This window comes from Dromiciops gliroides, chromosome 1 (genome assembly GCF_019393635.1).
Source record: "Dromiciops gliroides isolate mDroGli1 chromosome 1, mDroGli1.pri, whole genome shotgun sequence".
Classification (NCBI taxonomy): domain Eukaryota; kingdom Metazoa; phylum Chordata; class Mammalia; order Microbiotheria; family Microbiotheriidae; genus Dromiciops; species Dromiciops gliroides.
Window position 1 is genome coordinate 384,133,286 of NC_057861.1, and position 19,515 is coordinate 384,152,800.

General features: G+C 39.5%; 1 protein-coding gene across 1 annotated transcript in view; it reads left to right on the forward strand.

Annotated features, from left to right (window-relative positions):
• The window catches only part of CDH20 (cadherin 20), a 289,089-nt gene extending 270,008 nt beyond the window's left edge, over window positions 1-19,081 (forward strand). The window contains exons 12-13 of the mRNA XM_043978187.1: window positions 6,153-6,404; window positions 16,778-19,081. Coding sequence (XP_043834122.1) covers window positions 6,153-6,404; window positions 16,778-17,283 — 758 coding nt within the window. The 3' untranslated portion in view covers window positions 17,284-19,081. The remainder of the gene's footprint in view (window positions 1-6,152; window positions 6,405-16,777) is intronic.
• The last annotated feature ends 434 nt before the right edge of the window (window positions 19,082-19,515 follow it).

Below are 19,515 nucleotides of genomic sequence, written 5' to 3' on the forward strand. Positions count from 1 at the left end.
GCCTCAGTTTCCTCATCTAGAAAATGAAGAGGTTGGATGTGATGACCTCTAAAATTCTACTCTAAAATTCCATGCAAATATTCTGCTACTGTTGATAATAATACTTATAAATAGGGAGTATATATACTCCCTATTTATAAGTATTTATATACATATACATCATATATATATACATCACATACATATACATCACATACATATACATCACATACATATACATCATATACCAGTGGAGGGGGGGAGTGAAAACATATAATGGTATTTCAATGTTAGCAGAAGAGCTTTACCTTTTCTATTACCTCCACCCAGGATGCAAACAGAATGAGCAGCAGATATAGCATCTGATCACCAGGATGCAAGTGGCATAGGGGTAGAGAGTAACCTGGAACCAGGCAAGGGAATAGTGGAGAATACACTGTAGGTACAAAGGAGCCATCACTTGGGATCATGAAGTATAAGGTCAATAGCCTAGAATACTACTAGAAGGGAAGTACACATCTCTAAATTACAAGATGCCTTTAGACAAAACTGCAGTTTCCTGACCTAATTAGGGCTCAATCTAAAGACAGAAACTGTTATAGTTTAAGTCTAAAAATAAGGGGAGGGGCAGCTAGGTGGCGCAGTGGATAGAGCACCAGCCCTGGAGTCAGGAGTACCTGAGTTCAAATCCTGCCTCAGACACTTAACACTTACTAGCTGTGTGACCCTGGGCAAGTCACTTAACCCCAATTGCCTCACTTAAAAAAAAAAAACAAAAAAATATATTTAAGGGATAATTATAGCCTTGTTCCATTAAATAGGGCCTGCTTTCGATATGAAATCCATTATTTAATATGAGGAAACAAAATATACAGTGATACAATGGAAAGACAACTGACTTTGGAGTCAGAGAACCTGGGTTCAAATCCCACTTCTGATGCTACTATTTATGTTTGGGCCTCAGATCCTAATCTAAAAAAATAAGAATATTGGACAAAGTTGTCTCGAAAGTCCCTTCTACTTCCAAACCTACAAATCAAAAATAGCATCATTTCCTACTGATTATGCCAACCTCTTTCATGTAGTCTTGTTTCCTTCATATCATTAATGCTTTAGCGAGTACTCTTGTAACATCATTGGTATAGGGAATTCCAAGGTGGAGAAATTCTCTTACCAAGTCAGGTTGGCACAATCTCAATTTATGCTTTTAGAGGCTTGTCTAGAGTACTAAGAGGTTAAGTGACTTGCCCAAGGTCTCACAGCTGGTATGTCATAAGTAGCATTTGATTCCAGGTCTTCCTGCTTTCCCTCTCTATACAGTGAGCCATGAGACCTCTCCAGGATACATTTTGTAAAAATCTTAGGAAAAAAAATGGATAGCAATGAGGAATAAATATTTATAATAGGAGAAACCTTGATCGCAGTCTCAGACACCACCATGCCCTCAATGTTTGTTTATATGTGGCTTTTTCTGTGTCTATGTCTGTTATGTTTATGTATATGTATGTGTATGTATATGTGTATGTGTATATGTATGTGTATGTGTATGTGTATGTATATATTATTCAACTAGAAAATTATTAAACATTTATTGTGAAGATCATGGTGCTAGGTACTGGAATTGGCAGGTGGGGAATATACACATATTAAAAATGATAAAGTCCTTGCCCTCATGGAATTTGCATTGTCCAGCCAACAGTAGATCCCCATTCAACATTTTTTTGCTTAGGTCTTTTCAAACTCACTTTAATCTCCCAGGATACAAAGGTTGATCTCATAGAAGCAAATCTCTAAACACATCAAAATTACTTTTTTTCAGATGTCCCCATTTTGTGTCGTAGAAACACTGTGATAATTCCATAGGAAAGTCAACAAAAAGTCAATCTGAAATAACTATATACCATAAACTTTGACATTTTGGTGGTCAGAAGTTATCTTTTTCCATTTATCTATTTTACAGGGAATTCTATGTGCAAAAATAGCCCTTGACCCCTCACAAGTAGGTTTTGGAAAGAAAATCATAGAAAAGAATAAAAGAACTATTGATTTCTAACATATCACATCACATCCTATCAAATTGCCTGTGGAATGATTGTGCTTTTTTTTCTACATTGACATTTTGTATGATACCTACATAGAGAAAATAAATGTTACAAAGTATTGGGTCCAAGATTTCTTATGAGTTACTTTGGATCCCTTTCCAGTGACAGTTTTTGGAGCCAACACCCATACATAAAAGGCTACTGGAGCAGGACAGCTAGAAAAAAGGAAATGATTCATCCCTTGGAATGGTCTCAAAAACACTGATCAGCACATTTTCAACAGAAAGCATAAACTTTTCATGTTGTCCCATGCCAGTTTTCTCTACAAATACATTTTACTGTAGAAGCCTTGGGAAAAGATCTGAGACTCCCAAATCCACACTGTGCTTGTGAAAAACATCACACTCAAAGAAAATGCAGATCTCTTATCATGTCACTACACTACTCAACAAATTCCATGGGCTCATTATTATCTCTAGGATCATATATAAGCTTCTCTCTTTTGCTTTTAAAGCCATGTAAAATCTAGTCCCAACCTTATTATACATTGTGCCTCTTTACTGCATTCTACACTCTAGCCAAACAGCCCTTCCTGTTTTCCTCACACACAGCAATCTATCTCCCATCTCTACACCATCGTGTTGGCCTGGACCATATTTTCACATCATATCTGCCTTTTTAGTACAGTAGCACTGCATGATACATAAAACATAGAAAAGGTGCAATCCTTCTATTATGGAAATTGTGGTCTAGTAGGTGAGAAAGACACAAATGTCAATAATTAAAATGTATACAACATTTCATGATAAATGCCACATTTAGCCACATTAATTTGTTAGAAAATTCTTATAGATTGTGACCTTTTACCACCTTGCTAAACACTTTTATAAATATTATCTCATTTGATCCTCACAACAACCCTTCAAGATAGGTGCTATTATTATCTCTGATAGTTGATTACACCATGAAAGATTTTATGTAGAAGGTGGTGCTTGAACAGTTTTACATGAAGATACTCCAGTGTTCTATTGGATCTGTGATCTCATTGAGGTGGATATTCCCTCTAATAATGCAGAAGACAATCAATCAATTCTGGCCCAGTTTGTGTAATAGTCATAAAGGTCTTCACATGCAGTTACCATGGAAACACATCCAACATATTTCAAGCATTCTCATATTTCAAGTCTATCAATGGAGGAATTGCCCACCTCAGGTATCCCTTGCTTTCACTTGTTGACCTGCTCATTTTTGCCACTTATTTTTCAGATGCAATCCTTCAAGCAAATGCCTCATTTATAATGTGTTGCATCCTTTTCAAAACTACTACTGCCTTTTGGGAGATCCTGAATTTCAGGTTTCAGACTCATATTCCACAACTTACAGCTTTACAATGTCATGATATTGGATGGAAATGAATACAGTATTCAAGAGATGGTTCTTTATCTCAGAGAGGTGATTGGGATCACTAAGAGAACCATCAAATTTCCCAAAGGCAATCCAGCCTGCTTCCCCCCTCCTGGCCAATTGATATATAGCTACAGATGTATCTGTATTACACGTGCATATACATATGTGTATGTATGTGTGCATACACACATATATATATATACATATATATATATATATACACACATACACAAATATTTATAGCTATATAGATTTTTGGACAAATGGGCTTTTGGGGGGGGGGGGCAGGGCAATGAGGATTAAGCAACTTGCCCAGGGTCACACACCTAGTAAGTGTCAAGTGTCTGAGGCTGGATTGGAACTCAGGTCCATCTGAATCCAGGGTTGGTGCTTTATCTACTGCGCCACCTAGCTGCCCTGACAAATGAGTTCTAAAGACTGTCTATCCAACTACATACCTTAGTCTATACCAGGGGTGAGGAAACTGTAGCATAAATAATCAAACAAAAAAATAAATAGTCAAATAAATAACTTGATATGTAGAGAGATGGATGGATGGATGGATGGATGGATGGATAGATAGATAGATAAATAGATAGATTTTGTTATACTGATTAGCTACTTGGACCTTTCAGTGTCACTATTAATATTCTCAAATGCATTTCTCAATTACTTCCTCTCCTCAAATCTTTATTTTTTGCAAGAGTGAACCTGTTCTATAGTTTAGACACACTTGAAGAATATTAGGAATATGGAAAAAATCATCACAGAAATCATATTGCATATAGTTCAAGTCTATAGTGGAATAAATTTGATGAACTTGTGCTAAAATAATGTATAGTTTTGGGCAAATAATAACAATAGCTAACTTTTTATCTAAGATTTTAATGTTTGTGATTTAACTTCCTTTTCTTGTTTCCACAGTTATTTCATTTGAGTCCCACAACTACCCTAGGAGGGAGAGACATCTTTTGTTTTTATATCTTTTATGTATCCTACTATATTTCTTCATCTGTTATAATCAAATGATAAAAAGAGGAAGAAAAAGAAATTTTACCAAAGATAACCGGGACAGCTAGGTGGTGCAGTGGATAAAACACCGGCCCTGGATTCAGGAGGACCTGAGTTCAAATATGGCCTCAGACACTTGACACTTAACTAGCTGTGTGACCCTAGGCAAGTCACTTAACCCCAATTGCCTCACCAAAAAAAATTAAGCAAAACATAGAAAAACACTGATATTACATGCAGTCTATCATAGCTATTATCCCCATTTTACAGATGAGGAAACTGAAGACACATAGCTAGTAAAGTTCAAGGTGAGAGTTGAGAACTCAGTTATCTCCTGAATTCAGGATCACCACTCTTTCTACTACGCCAAGGCTTCTTAATCTGGGCTCTATGAGCTTGAGGTTTTTAACATATTTTCTTAATTATATTTCAATATAATTGGTTCCTTTTATAATCCTGCGTACTTTATATTATGTATCTAAAAAAATTGTATTGGGAAAGGGTCCATAGCTTTCACCTGACTGCTAGAGTGATCCATGGCATAAAAAAGTTAAGAATTTCTGAATTTCATCATGACCAATTCCATGAGGGAGAGAGGGGGGGGGAGGGAAGGAGGAAGGAAGGAACGAATGAACGAATGAACGAACAAAGAAATAACATATCTAGTTATTTATTTGACTATTTATTTTTTGTTTGATTATTTATGCTATAGTTTGCTGACACCTGGTATAGACTAAGGTATGTAGTTGGATAGAGTTTTTAGAACTCACTTGTTAGGGCAGCTAGGTAGTGCAGTGGATAAAGCACAGGCCCTGGATTCAGATGGACTTGAGTTCAAAGAAATAAAGAAAGGGAAAGGGAGGAAGGAAGGAAGGAAGGAAGGAAAGGAGGGTGGGAGGGAGGAAGGAAGACTGCTTAGGCTACCAATCAAAGTCAAATCTCCCCCTACCCAAGTTGATCTCTTAATCTGTCTAAATTTTCAAGTTATTGGCATCCCTACCTTAAGCCCACCCATGGGAAAGTGGCAGTAGTACATGACTAGAGGATTTTAAATAAGCTTTTGCTAAAGGAACATCCTTTTCCAAAGGCACCAAGAGGATGAGGGGGCAAAAAAGAAAATAGTAAAGGACATTAGCTCCAGCCAAGCTGGAACGTGACAGAAATAAGCAATCTGCCATAATCACCAAGGTTGCTCACTGAGGTCTCCTTAGCCTCTTTTTTTTTCTTTTGTGGTTTTTTTGTTTTGGGTTTTTTTTTTTTAATTTGAGACTCAAAGCAGCTGTAAGGTCTTGAAAAGATGCTGAGCAGGAATAAACAGGGACCACAGTTGCCCTTGATTGTTCATTTCTGTCTGGCTTTCCCCAAGACACTTTGGTGAGATCTGAAGGCTGACAGTTAGCCCTGGGCGGTTTATGTCACAAAGGATAGGACACTTTCCTGAAAGGGGCCTGCCTCACAGGTCTCAGTGTTTTGCCTGGAAGCAAGTAAAAATCAGACAGGGAAACAGAGGACTAATGCTGATGCTTGCAAAACTAGGGAAGACACAAACATGGGAACATCACAGAGACTTGTCTTCCTGTTACTCTCCTCTCTTCTTTCTTTCCCCACCAGAAAAGCTGAATTCACTTGTTTGTATAATCTTTTCCTTCCCACCTTTTTCCTTCCCTCCCTACCTCCCACAACCCAACATTTTTTTTCTTTTCTCCATCCTAGATAATACTGCTCGGATTCTTACCAGGAGATCTGGCTTTAGACAGCAGGAACAGAATGTCTTTTACCTCCCCATCCTGATTGCAGACAATGGAAGGCCCATGCTGAGTAGTACGGGCACACTGACAGTCCAGGTGTGCAGCTGTGATGATGACGGGGATGTGATGTCCTGCAGCGCTGAAGCCTACATGCTCCCAGTCAGCCTGAGCAGGGGGGCCCTCATCGCCATCCTCGCCTGCATCTTTGTTCTCCTAGGTAAGTAGTTGTACTAGTCCACTCCATCCAGAGAATTGAATACCAGCTTTGGACATATTAAGTAATGCTTTATGTAAATGATAGTCAGGGCAGTATATGATGCAATGAATAAAATGCAGGACCTGGAGTCAAGGAGACTCATTTTCCTGAGTTCAAATCTGGCCTCAGACAGTTACTAGCTGTGTGACCCTAGATGAGTCACTTAACCCTGTCTGCCTCAGTTTCCTCATCTATAAAATGAGCTAGAGAAGGAAATGGCAAAGCACTCCAGTAGCTTTGCCAAGAAAACCCCAAATGGGAGTCATGAAGAGACAGACATGACTGAACAATAAAAATGGTAGTTATATTATTATTAGTCAGCAAAGTGTCTTCTGAACTTCCTTCTTCCTTCAAACATCAACTAGAAGTAGTCAAGCCAGTCAGAATATCACTAAAACATTAAGGCCCCACTGAGAATTAATAGAAGATGCAGAGATATGGCTCAGGGGGAGGGAAACAACAGAAATACAAGACATAGTCCTTACCCTCAATCAGATTCCTGCTTTGCTGAGGAAACACAGTCAATTAGCAAATATTTATCAATCACCTTCCCAGACATTGTGATGGGAAGTCAAAGAGGACAATGGACAACTGCCTATCCCAGAAGGAGTTTATATCCTCTAAAATGTATGGTCATAATTAGATAGAAAAGAAATGCAAGTAATGAGTATAAGGAGTCACTAGTGGAGGGGATCAGGAAAGATCTCATGGAGGAGGTGACATATGAGCTGAGTTTTAAAGGGCAGCTAGGTGGTACAGTGAATAGTGGGCCAGACTTGGAGTCAAGAAGACCTGAGTTCAAATCTGGCCTCAGACACTTACTAGCTGTGTGACCCTGGAAAAGTCACTTAACCCTGTTTTCCTCTGTTTCCTCATCTGTAAAATGAGCTAGAGAAGAAAATGACAAACCACTCCAGTATCTTTGCCAAGAAAACTCCAACTGGGGGCCCAAAGAGTCAGACATGCCTGAAGCAAACTGAACAATAACAATAGGAACTCAAAGAGGCAGAAGTGAGGAGGAAAGTACATTCCAGGCAAAGGGATGGGGGAGAAGCCAGGACAAAAGTAAGGAGAAGGGAGATGGAGCCCTGTGGGTGAAAAACAATAGGAAGGCCAGTTTAATTGAATTATGATGTGTACAAAGGGGGAAAATAAAGATGTCATGATACTGGGAAAGTAGGTTGGGGCAGGGGGGTTATGAAGGACTATGAATGCCCAATGGAAATCTCATAACCAGGCTTGCCAGAGACTTCAGAATGTTTTCAAAATCATTTATCAGAATCATAGAATGTTAGAGATTACGGGTGGCATATGAGCTGAGTTTTAAAGGAAAGTAGAAATTCTAAAGGGCAGCTAGGTGGTACAGTGGATAGAACACCAGCCCTTGAGTCAGGAGGACCTGAGTTCAAATATGGCCTCAGACTCTTGACACTTACTAGCTGTATGACGGGGCAAGTCACTTAACCCCAATTGCAAGGAAGGAAGGAAGGAAGGAAGGAAGGAAGGAAGGAAGGAAGGAAGGAAGGAAGGAAGGAAGGAAGGAAGGAAGGAAGGAAGGAAGGAAGGAAGGAAGGAAGGAAGGAAGGAAGGAAGGAAGGAAGGAAGGAAGGAAGGGAGGGAGGGAGGGAGGGAGGGAGGAAGGAAGGAAGGAAGGAAGGAAGGAAGGAAGGAAGGAAGGAAGGAAGGAAGGAAGGAAGGAAGGAAGGAAGGAAGGAAGGAAGGAAGGAAGGAAGGAAGGGAAGGAAGGAAGGGAAGGAAGGAAGGGAATGAATACAAATATATACAAAATAATTGAATATAAGGTAGGGGTTTTTTTGGGGGGGCAGGGTTACCAGCAGTTGCATCTCTGGCATTTTCCTGGCACTTAAACTAGAGCACCTGTTGGCACTCAAGTGGCAAGAGATGATAATGGGAGCAGCTGCTTTGAATGATGGATTCATTATAAGCATTAGAGGTCAACAGAAAAGCCAAAGAAAATAAAACTACTGAAATCAAATTTCTAACACCTGTGCATGCAAAACAACAACAACAACAAAAAACCCCAGCAACAACAACCCTGATCTAGATTCAAGAGTCAGGTAGGATCTCAGAGTCTTATTACCACCCAATCCTTCCCTAATGATAATTGATATTAAGCCAGCTCTGGACAACTGAAACATGTGCCCAGTTGGATATGCACTGATCTCAGAACTACATCAAGTGGATGCTAGTTTTCTCTCCCCCATATATTTCCAGCTCATTTCTAACATTCTCATGAAAACTGAAACTCAGCATGAATTAACCATTAAGCTACAAAAGGCAAAAGTTAGCCTTACAAGTATCCCTATTAATTTTGCTGTATGCCAGCAAGACATGGAATACAACAGTCTCCAAAGAATTAAAAATGAGTATCCTACAGAGAGCAAGGAAGAAGATATAGGGGGTGTGAGAAGGCTACAATGTTTAACCCCTGAGGAGCTCTGAACACTAGAAGGGATCAGTTAGAAGGGACTTTAGAGGCTATCTAGTTCAACCCCCTTAAAAAAAAAGATGAGGAAATTAGGGCACAGAAGGAATAAGTGACTTACTTTAAGTTCCAGAGGGAATACATGGCAGAGCTGCGATTTGCACCTAGGCCTTCTTATCTAGAGCCAATGCTCTTTCCTCTGTGCCTCACTGCCTCCTAGGAAGCTTCTGAAAAGAAGAGAAAATGGGCTGGTCATTCACAGAGAGCCAGGGCTCTCCATTGGGATTCTCATGCTATTAAGAGAAAACCAGGAAGGCTCCCAGCACATTGGGTGGATCCCCTGTGGCACACTTCTGGAGGGCATGGACAAGGGGCAGGCATGTCTCAGTTGAAATAGACATCATCAGAGGGTGCATCCAAATGAAGGAGGTCACAAATCCAAATCCGTTTGAGTGTTTGAGTAAATAGGCAGAAGGGCAGTAGGCAAAGGGATGCAATAAGGGGATTTTGTCTTGGACAGTCATTTCAATTTTTTTCAAATCTAAATTATATATTGAGCTTATTCTACTTGTCAGGTACTGTGCTAGGTAACAGGGGCTATAGAGATGTATAAGACAGTCTGTATTCTGAAGTAGATTCCCCTCTTATTTCCCCTGTTTGTATTTTGCATTGCTTCCCCTTCACACCAGGAATCTACTTCCCCAAGTATTCTGTCTTCCTTTGGCCTTCCCACTCCCACATTCTCTCTCCCTCTTTCTCCCCTGTCAAAATCTACCCGTTCTGTGCCAGGGACCAGCTGGAAATTGGTAGTGACTGATAATCTGTCAATCAACAAGCACTGTGTTATCGCCCCCAGGAATATTTGTACCTTAACAGAAAACAAAGTTTTAATGCTAGGTAGAATTTAAGATATCACCAAAAGTTCAAAGGAGATATTTGGGGCCTTGAGGTCTATTCTACAACCATCAAATCACACCACTGATCAGGCTTCATTTATAGAGGCAGATGTGTAGAGTGGAAAGAACAATGAAAGACCTGGTCTGGCTCTAACCCATACTTGCCTGGTTACTTTAGGGTATAGTCTTCGAATCTCTTTCCTCATTTTAAAAAGGGAGATAACATTTGAGTTAACTATCTATTTCACACAATTGTGAGAAGAGTGCTTTGTAAACTATAAAGCACTGCATAAATATGACCTATTATTGAATATAAGACTTCCCTTATGACAAAGGGAACTTCTCCCACCCCTTTTTTTCTTCCAGAGGTTCTCCCAAAACCTAAATCTGATTGTAAAACTAAGAAAATGTCTATAATACATAGAGCGTGTTTGGGAATCAAACAATTGTCATACTCAGCTTAGAGAGAAGATTGAGAGAGTGACTATGATAGTTTACAAGTGGATTTTTTGTGGGGGATATTGTAAAAAATAGTTATTTAGATAACTTTAAACATGCAAACGGTCACCAGCTCATGCAGTTGGCAGATTGTTCAGATGGATGTGTTAGGTTTTCTATTGTCCCAGCAGAGTCAAATGAAAATAACTTTCCTGCTTCTAGATGAAAACACTGAATAGTAGCACGGAGAAGCCTACAGAATTTAAGAATTGGAAGGGACCTCAGTGGCCCATCTAGACTAACCAAGCCACAACTGAAAAAAAATTCTCTCTACAACAAGCAAAAAGGGGACTTCCTACCCACCAAGAGCTAACTAACATTCATATGGGGGCAACCGGCTTATAAAAGGAAGCCAATAAGTGCAGGGGAGGTTATACTGTTGGGGGCAAAGATGCTAGTGGGGCCCACCTGACAACCTCAAGGGAGAGGAAACCTATTACTTACCAAAACATCCCTCTTCACATTTGTATGGTTCTTTTTTTTCGGGGCAATGACGGTTAGGTGACTTGCCTAGGGTCATACAGCTAGTAAGTGTAAAGTGTCTGAGGCTAGATTTGAACTCAGGTCCTCCTGAATCCAGGGCCAGTGCTTTATCCACTGCGCCATCTAACTGCCCTGTATAGTTCTATTTTTGAGGAAATTTTCCCCTCCATCAAGCATAATTCTACTTTGGAACTTCTATCCATTGTTCCTAATTATGTCCTCTATTATTCATCAGAAAAAAAATTTTTGATATCACCTTCCATTTAATAAGCTGAAAATAGCTTCTATAAATATACTCCTCTCTAGACTGAATATCCCTATTTTTTTAAGAAGAGCAGCTGGGCAATGAAGTAAATAGAGTGCTGGGCCAGGAGTCAGGAAAATTCATCTTCTTGAGTTCAAATCCAGCCTCAGACACTTACTAATTGTGACTCTGGACAAATCACTTGACCCTATTTACCTAAGTTTCCTCATTTGTAAAATGAGCTGGAGAAGGAAATGGCAAACCACTCCACCATCTTTGCCAAGACAACCCCAAATGGGGTTGGGAAGAGTCAGCCACCACTGAAAAACGACTGAACAAATAATACCCTCAGTTTCCTCATTTGTAAAATGAAGGGGTTAGACTCCAATGTCCTCTAAGGCCCCTTCCAGATCTAAATATATGATCCTACAAACTTAGTTCTAAATGAAGGAAGCAAAACCATAGAATTAACTCTAAGGATCTTTTACTTATGAAAAAACTGTGGCCCAGGGGGATTAAATTATTTGCCTGGGTTCATATAGTTGTAATTGTCAGAAGATGGAGATCTTCTGATTCTTAATCCTATACTCTTTCTGCCAGACCACATGGATTCCCAAATAACCTTTGGAGATCCTGGGAATCCCAGAACCAGAAATATACCCTCTGGCCTTCTGTTTCCCCATCTGTAAAAAGCCAAAGTTGGACTCAATGACTCCCTAGTCAATGACTTCTTAACTCTCTGCTTCCTCTTGTTTCCAATGATAACAGAGATGAAGAGAATCTTATTGCAATTTTTAAAATACCCACAGGATGGCATGAGGAGCACTCAGGTAGCTGAATGTCACAAACAGCAGCAAGAAAGAAAAGCCATTTACCCTCAGCTGAGAACCCAGACAGCTAACCTTCACCCAATAAAAAGCTTCTGGGAAGCTTTTTTCACATTCTTTTAAGAAACTTCATATTTCACGCATTAGTTATTTCAGCTAAATAGGTTCTCTGTAATTGCTTCAACCTGACCCACAAAAGAGGAATGGCATTCAAGAGCCAGCATTTCAGTGCACAGAAAGCCCCCAGGAGGCTCCAGAAGCAGCAGGTCACAGGTGGCACGTAAGCTGATGGCCTTCAGCCCTGCTCCATAACAATGATCTTATTTTCCACTCTTCTGAGCTTCACCTCATTACCAGGAAGCTTTCCATCCATTTCACTGAGACATTCCTACAGACCTACTGAAGAAAAGGGTCACATTAGATCTGCTGAGGCAGCTCTCCACTTTATGATAGGAACTTATGGGAAGGTCTTTCAATTATGTTCTACTGATTTGGGCCAGTACACAGAAGACCTGAATGTTATGATTTTCAGAGCATCACCCGAGGCTTGGGAAGCAGGTATACCACAGGAGATATAGAATTTGATTCAGAATCAGGAATATGTGAGTTGGAGTCCATACTAATATTAGCTCTGAGCTTCTTAGAAGCAGGTACTACCTCTTGCTTTTCTTTATATATCTAATGTTTAGCATAATGCCTGGCACACCATAGGCACTTAATAAATGTTTATTGATTCACTAGCTGGCTCAATGACCCTTTGTAAGTTACTTGGCCTCTCAGTGCCTCAGGTAACTCTAAAACTTTAAGCTGCAGAACAGTCTCTGGTCTCTATTGGTATAGGGAGTTTCCTCCCTACTCAGATAAAGTCACAAGTCTATACCATTTAAGGCTCATAATTTGATTCAAACCACCTACAGATTATAAAACTGTTGAAAGTTCTACATGACTTAAACATGGCAAGTTTGAAGATACTAGATATTGGGTTTGAACACCTAATAGAGTTAACAGGAATTTGCCCTAAAAAAATGTGGGATGACTTGAGCTTTCTAGGAAGGATAAGAAAAGGGACAAAGAATGGATGTTGCAGGCCCGGCCTGAAAACTTTTTCTTTAAGACTGGGATAAATTGGTTTATGGACATTATGTTACCTTCAATATATGTTTTCAGAGCCTGGAAAGGTTAATACCTATTATTATCCTGTCCAACCTTTTTTTCCCATTATTTCTTAGCATGTACCTTTCATTCAACTCAAACCAGACTTCTCATTGCCCCACAAATACACCCTGAGCATCCCCACTTACATAATAATGCTCTTGTGTTGTTCCTTTCACCAGGATTGGCCTTTATTCTGCCCCTTAAAATGATGTCATCCTTCAATAACCATCCTTCAAGACCTACCTCTTTCTTCAAAGTTCTTATGAATTACTCCCTTCTTTGAACTACAGTAGCATTTCTTGGTGGCCTAGTAGATGGAGTGATGGACTCAGGGCTATAAAGATATGAGTTTGAATCCTTCTGCAGATACATACTAGCTATATAATCCCATATATCATATAAATTTTATGAGCCTTGTTTTCCTTATATGTGAAATGGGGATGAGTGTCTATCTTACATGGTTATTTGAGGACCATATGAAATAATGCATGTAAAGCACTCAAATGCACCTTACAATGGCCAGTTATTGAACATTTGATCACATGTTATCCTATGGTGTTTGCTGGTGGTTTCATGTTTAATTTTCTTGCCCCTACTTAGCAAATTTCCTTCCTCATTCATTTTCTCTGTCAGTTGGCACACAAGCCCCTTGAGGGCAAGGACTCTGCTTCATGATTCTTTTCTCCCCACATTATAGCAATACTGACAGCATAGTAGGGATCCAATAAATACATGCTGCCTGGTTGATTGATTGTAAAATGCAATGAAAATGTTAGACATTTACAACATTACTTGGCATTTACAAATACCTCATTTCAAATACCAAGTTCTTTAAAATCATTTTTGTGAGTTATTAGTCAATCCTTAATCTCTTGCTGTGCATATGACCACATTCTATGTTTTCCCATTGGATAAACTGTGGTCTGACTTTCCAGGCTTGTCAAGCTGTCACTGTTCACCAGTTCTAACAAAAGACACACACACACACACACACACACACACACACACACACACTAGAAGTGCTACAGCTAAAACCTCAACACATTTTGCAGAAAATGTCTTCAGTCACAGAGATAAACAGCTCAATGGGATTATCTCTATCTCACCTTTAAACCCCAGTGATCATGTCCTGGAAAGAATACATTTCTTGGGATAAAATAGTATCCAAACCTTCAAGGATAGATCTTAAACTATAGGACTTAGTTACTACCATGATAATTTTCTTTTTTAATTCTTGTATTCCTTATTTTGCTAATACTAAATTGGATACTTCTCTCTCCCCACCCCCCAAGAAAAAGCATAATTATCTTTCTCAGTCCATACCTTTCTGGATTATTGGATTATTGGAAGAACAAATATTGTTTTTTATTTTCTACCTTTTTTTAAAGAGAGAGCACTAGACATTTGGGGCTTACCTGTCATGCATATAGGATATGTGAGTATAAAAAAGCGATTTTCAATACAAAATGGTTCACAAACAGGAAATACTTATTGTATGACAAAAAAGAAAAGAAACCATGAATATATAATATATGTATATATATATATACATACACATATATGTATACTCTCTACTCCATGATACCTCTCATGTGTATGTGTGTGTACACACACATATATTATATATGTGTGTATATATATATATGTATGTATTTATATTTATGTTGCTATATGAAGGATCTGTGATTTCATCAATATGGATTCTCCCTCTCCCTGGGCAGGGAGAAAGACAGAGATGTGAGAGAGACAAAGGGAGAGAAGAAACAAGGTGGAGAGGGACAGGAACAAGGACTGGTAGAGAGAAAGTACGGAGTGCTTGTTTGAGTCCTGCCCATGACAGTTTCTATGTGTGACCTTAGGCCAAGCGATTGACCTTCTCTTAGCCCCAGTTTCATTGTCCATAAAATGGCAATAACGAAACTTTGTGCTGCCGATCTGAGGGACTGTTTTAAGCAGAAGGGAAAGGGATCGTGCTAAGCGGTTCGTAAATATTATATAATTTGATCCTCACAAAATCCCTGATGGGTAGACACGATTATTATCCTTATTTTACAATTGAGGAAACAAAAGCAGACAGAAGCAAAGTGACTTGGCCATGGTCACATAGGTAGTAAGTATCTGAGGCCAGATTTGAACTCAAGTCTTTCTGACTACAGGGACTCTTCACTGCACCAATGATCATTAAGGTTTAAGCCTTAAAGCAATACAGAGATACACAAAAGTTATTATAAATTACGAAATAATATTTATATTCAAATATATTGTTATGTTAATAGAGTGGAAGCTTGACTCGAAAAACTGATATTAAGAGAGATGGGGGGGGCAGCTATGTGGTGCAGTGGATAGAGCACTGGCCCTGGAGTCAGGAGGACCTGAGTTCAAATCTGGCCTCAAACACTTAACACTTACTAGCTGTGTGACCTTGGGCAAGTCACTTGTGAGATGACTTCAGGTATATATAAATCTGGGGATCATCTATATTTGTTGTTATTCAATCATTTCAGTCATATCTGACTTCTTGTGACCCCATTTAGGATTTTCTTGGCAAAGATAGTGATTTGCCATTCCTTCACCAGTTCATTTTACAGATGAGAAAACTAAGGCAAACAGGGTTAAGTGAGTTGCCCAAGGTCATATATTAATAATTGTCTGAGGCCGGATTGGAATTCAGGAAGACGAGTATTCTTGACTCCAGGCCTGGCAGTCTATCCACTCACTGTGCCACTTAGTAGCAATGATCACTGAATCCATCAAAGCTGATGAGGTGATAAAGATGATGAGTTAACAGGACACCAACTGGCCAGTTTGGCTATGATGCAAAATGTGTGATACGTAGTAATACAAAACAAATCTGAAAAGATAGGCTAACACATCCAGATTGTGAAAGGCTTTAAATACAAAGCTGAAGAGTGTTTATTTAGTCCTATAGGGAAATGATATTCACTGAAGATTTTTGAGTAGGGTGGTCCTATGTCATAAGATTATGCTGTCAACTGTGTGGAGGATAGATTAGAGAGGGAAGTAAAGATGCTAATTAAAAAGCTTGCAATAGTCCAGATGAGAAGTGTTGAGGGCCAAAATTAGAGTAATAGTAGTGTGAGTAAAGAAAAGTGGACAGATACCAGAGATATCACTGAGGTAGAATTGACAAGACTTGCAACTGATTATATAAGGGAAGGCAAAGAAAAGAGAAGAATCAAAGATGATTCCATGGTTGTAAAATTTAATGACTCAAAGTAATGATGCATTCAATTGAAATGGACAGTCTAGACAGAAGCTTACAAAGAAGACGGTAAGTTTTGTTTAGGCCATGTTGAGTTTGATTTGCCCATGGGTCATCCAGGTGAAGATATCTAATGTCAGATCCCTCTCTTCAGTATCTGTGATGAGCCCTTGCTTGAATATTTCTAGAGAAAGAGAACTGAACAAAGTAATTCAACTATGGATCAATCTGGGTAGGTCCTGGGGGCTATAACCTCCCTGGTTCTAGGAACTTGTGTTCTTGCAGCTTACGATCATGTAAGCTTTTTGGCTGCCACATAAAATTATTGACACATGAGGTACTTGTAATCATCTAAAGCTCCCAGATCTTTTTCACATGAAATATCATTAAGCTAGGTCTCCTCTTATCTGTATTTGTACGCTTGGTTTTTTTAGCCTAAGAGCATAACTTAAAGAAGATAAAACTACAAAGATAGATGAGATGCTGTTTTGAACCATTGTCTCAGCCTATCAAGTTTTTTTTGGATCTTGATTTTACTGGCCACTCTGTTTGTTTTTCACAGTGCTGGTGCTGCTTATCTTATCCATGAGGCGACATAGGAAGCAGCCCTACATCATTGATGACGAGGAGAATATACATGAGAACATTGTTCGCTATGATGATGAAGGAGGAGGGGAGGAAGACACAGAAGCCTTTGACATAGCAGCAATGTGGAATCCACGGGAGGCACAGACAGGGGCAGCGGCAAAGATGAGGCAGGACATGATGCCTGAGATTGAGAGCCTGTCTCGATATGTGCCTCAGACGTGCACCATGGATAGCAATGTCCACAGCTATGTGCTAGCTAAGCTCTATGAAGCTGACATGGATCTGTGGGCCCCTCCCTTTGACTCCCTCCAGACATACATGTTTGAGGGGGACGGCTCTGTGGCAGGGTCCCTGAGCTCATTACAGTCAGTCACTTCAGACTCAGACCAGAGCTATGATTTCCTGACAGACTGGGGACCACGTTTCCGAAAGCTGGCAGAAATGTATGGTGTTACAGAAGGCAATGGCCCGCTGTGGTAACAAATTTGTGGGGGAGAGGGGCCACAGTGTTCCCACAATGCAGTGCACGTCCAAATACAGATCCATTCTCATCAGATGATTCTGTGAACATGGGTGTGGTCTTCTAAAATAGCAATACTGTGCTGGAGAGTGAGAAAGGGGGAGGGAATGGGGAAAATAGCTCTCTTAATCAGCTTTATTTGATTAAATTAAGTAATTGAAAGGCAAAACAAAAGAGATGGGGGAGGGGACTGTTCTTTTTTATGGCTGTATTTAAAGCCTTGACATCCAATTGCTGTGGCATTATGGGGTTTCTTTTCACTGCAGAACTTTGCTGCCTGGATCATAAAGAAGCTTATGGACACAGATATTAATCCTGAGCTCAAATAGGGAAGGGGGGGTGGGGATGGGGGTGAAGAGGTAATAGTCAGCAGAGATATGGCCATACTTCCACATTCATTTTATTTTATTTTCCAGTTAGGGATTTTGCTGGCTCAACAAACCACAGAAATCAACCCACACAAAAGAAAACAAGAAACTGAGATTTCAGTATTTTTGTATGAAATGAATCTTACTTGTTCTGGGATTTGTGAAATTCTTAAACACACACACACACACACACACACACACACACACACACACACACACACCCTTTTAAGACAAGGTTAGGCTTCTATCTGCCTTGCATGGGGGAAGGGGGTGGGAGAGGGAGGGAGAGGGAAGAGGTGTTGGCATTGTGCTCAAGTTGAATGGCTGAAGCAAGATTCATTGGCATTACTAGTGATCCATCTCTAAGATGTTAGCATATGTTTATTCTCCTCTCAGCTCTTTAACTGTGGTACTGCTAAACTGATCAGAATGAAACAAGGAAAGAAATCTGCCTCTTTTGCACTGTAGATGTCTCTTCCACGCGCCCAATGTGAAGATTAGATGCTATGAAAGAAAGCCAAATAAGAAAGGTATCTGCTAACTACATGGGTTAGAGGGCTTTCCTAATCTGTGTGAGGTCAAGCCGAGGGATGTTTACATACTGTAGATAACCTACTTGAACAAATGCAGTATTATAGAAGAATAAATGGATGTAAGAAAATTACATGTATAAGTTTTGTATATTTGTTAATAATTTTGGTAATAAATATGATGTACTGCATTACAGTACCTTAGCGCTTCTTTTAATAAAAGTTAAATAGAAGGGAAAGTCTGGTGAAAATTCATTGTTTAGACTGTGAATAAGGAGATACCATTTTAAATGACATTGATTTATCATCTGTCTCTTGGGACAATATAAGATACCAGCTCTGGTTAAGATAATGGCCAAGAAACCTAAAGAATTCATTCTACTTTTGCCTGAAAGTCCTTGGGTGGCCTTGATTTAGGCTGCTGCCCTGAGTTCATTCTATTGATTTTCTTATCTCAATAAAGGAATGCACAAGGTATGGGGCCCTATAAATTAAATAATGGCTCTGGCCCCACATTTTCCATTTCATGTGTAGATGGAAGTCACAAACAATCCATCAATAAGCATTTATTAAGTATCTGCTATGTTACTGTCACTGTGCTAGGTCCTAGGAATAAAAGACAAAAATAAAATAATCCTTGCCCTCGAGTAACTTACATTTTCTCATAACATTCAGGTAAATGGTTGGGTGAACTATATTACTTTCCTCCCCTATTAATCCAAAATTTCCCTTTCCCAAAGTCCCATGTGAAGTGGGCTCTTTTAGCCTACCATGTTCCTCCCTTTACCTTGACAGCAATGAATCAGTACAAGTTGGTATGCTTTGGTTCTGTGATATATTACTAACAGTCACGTGACAGCACTTATATAGCAGGAACTTAATAAATATTTGGTGTATTGGAGGGAATCACAGACAGTAAGTGGTAAATGAAACTACTTGGGTTCTTATGGAATTTGTCATTAGATTCCTGTCCTTTCCCATAAAAGTGAAACTGTTTATCCTGCGTCAGTAGAACCTGAGTTCTGAGCTGCTATTCAAAAAATAAGGATAAGGGCAAGTAGGTTGCTCAGTGGATAGAGCACCGGCTCTGAATTCAGGAGGACCTGAGCTCAAATCCAATCTCAGACATTTGACACTTAATAGCTGTGTGACCCTGGGCAAGTCACTTAATTTTTATTGCCTAACCAAAAAAAAAATGTAAGGATAGTCTTGCCCAGAGTAATCGTCTCTCTCTCAACAGTCTCTCCATGGCTACATATTTGAGAAATGGTTGGCCATGGAAAGAGGCAGGTCA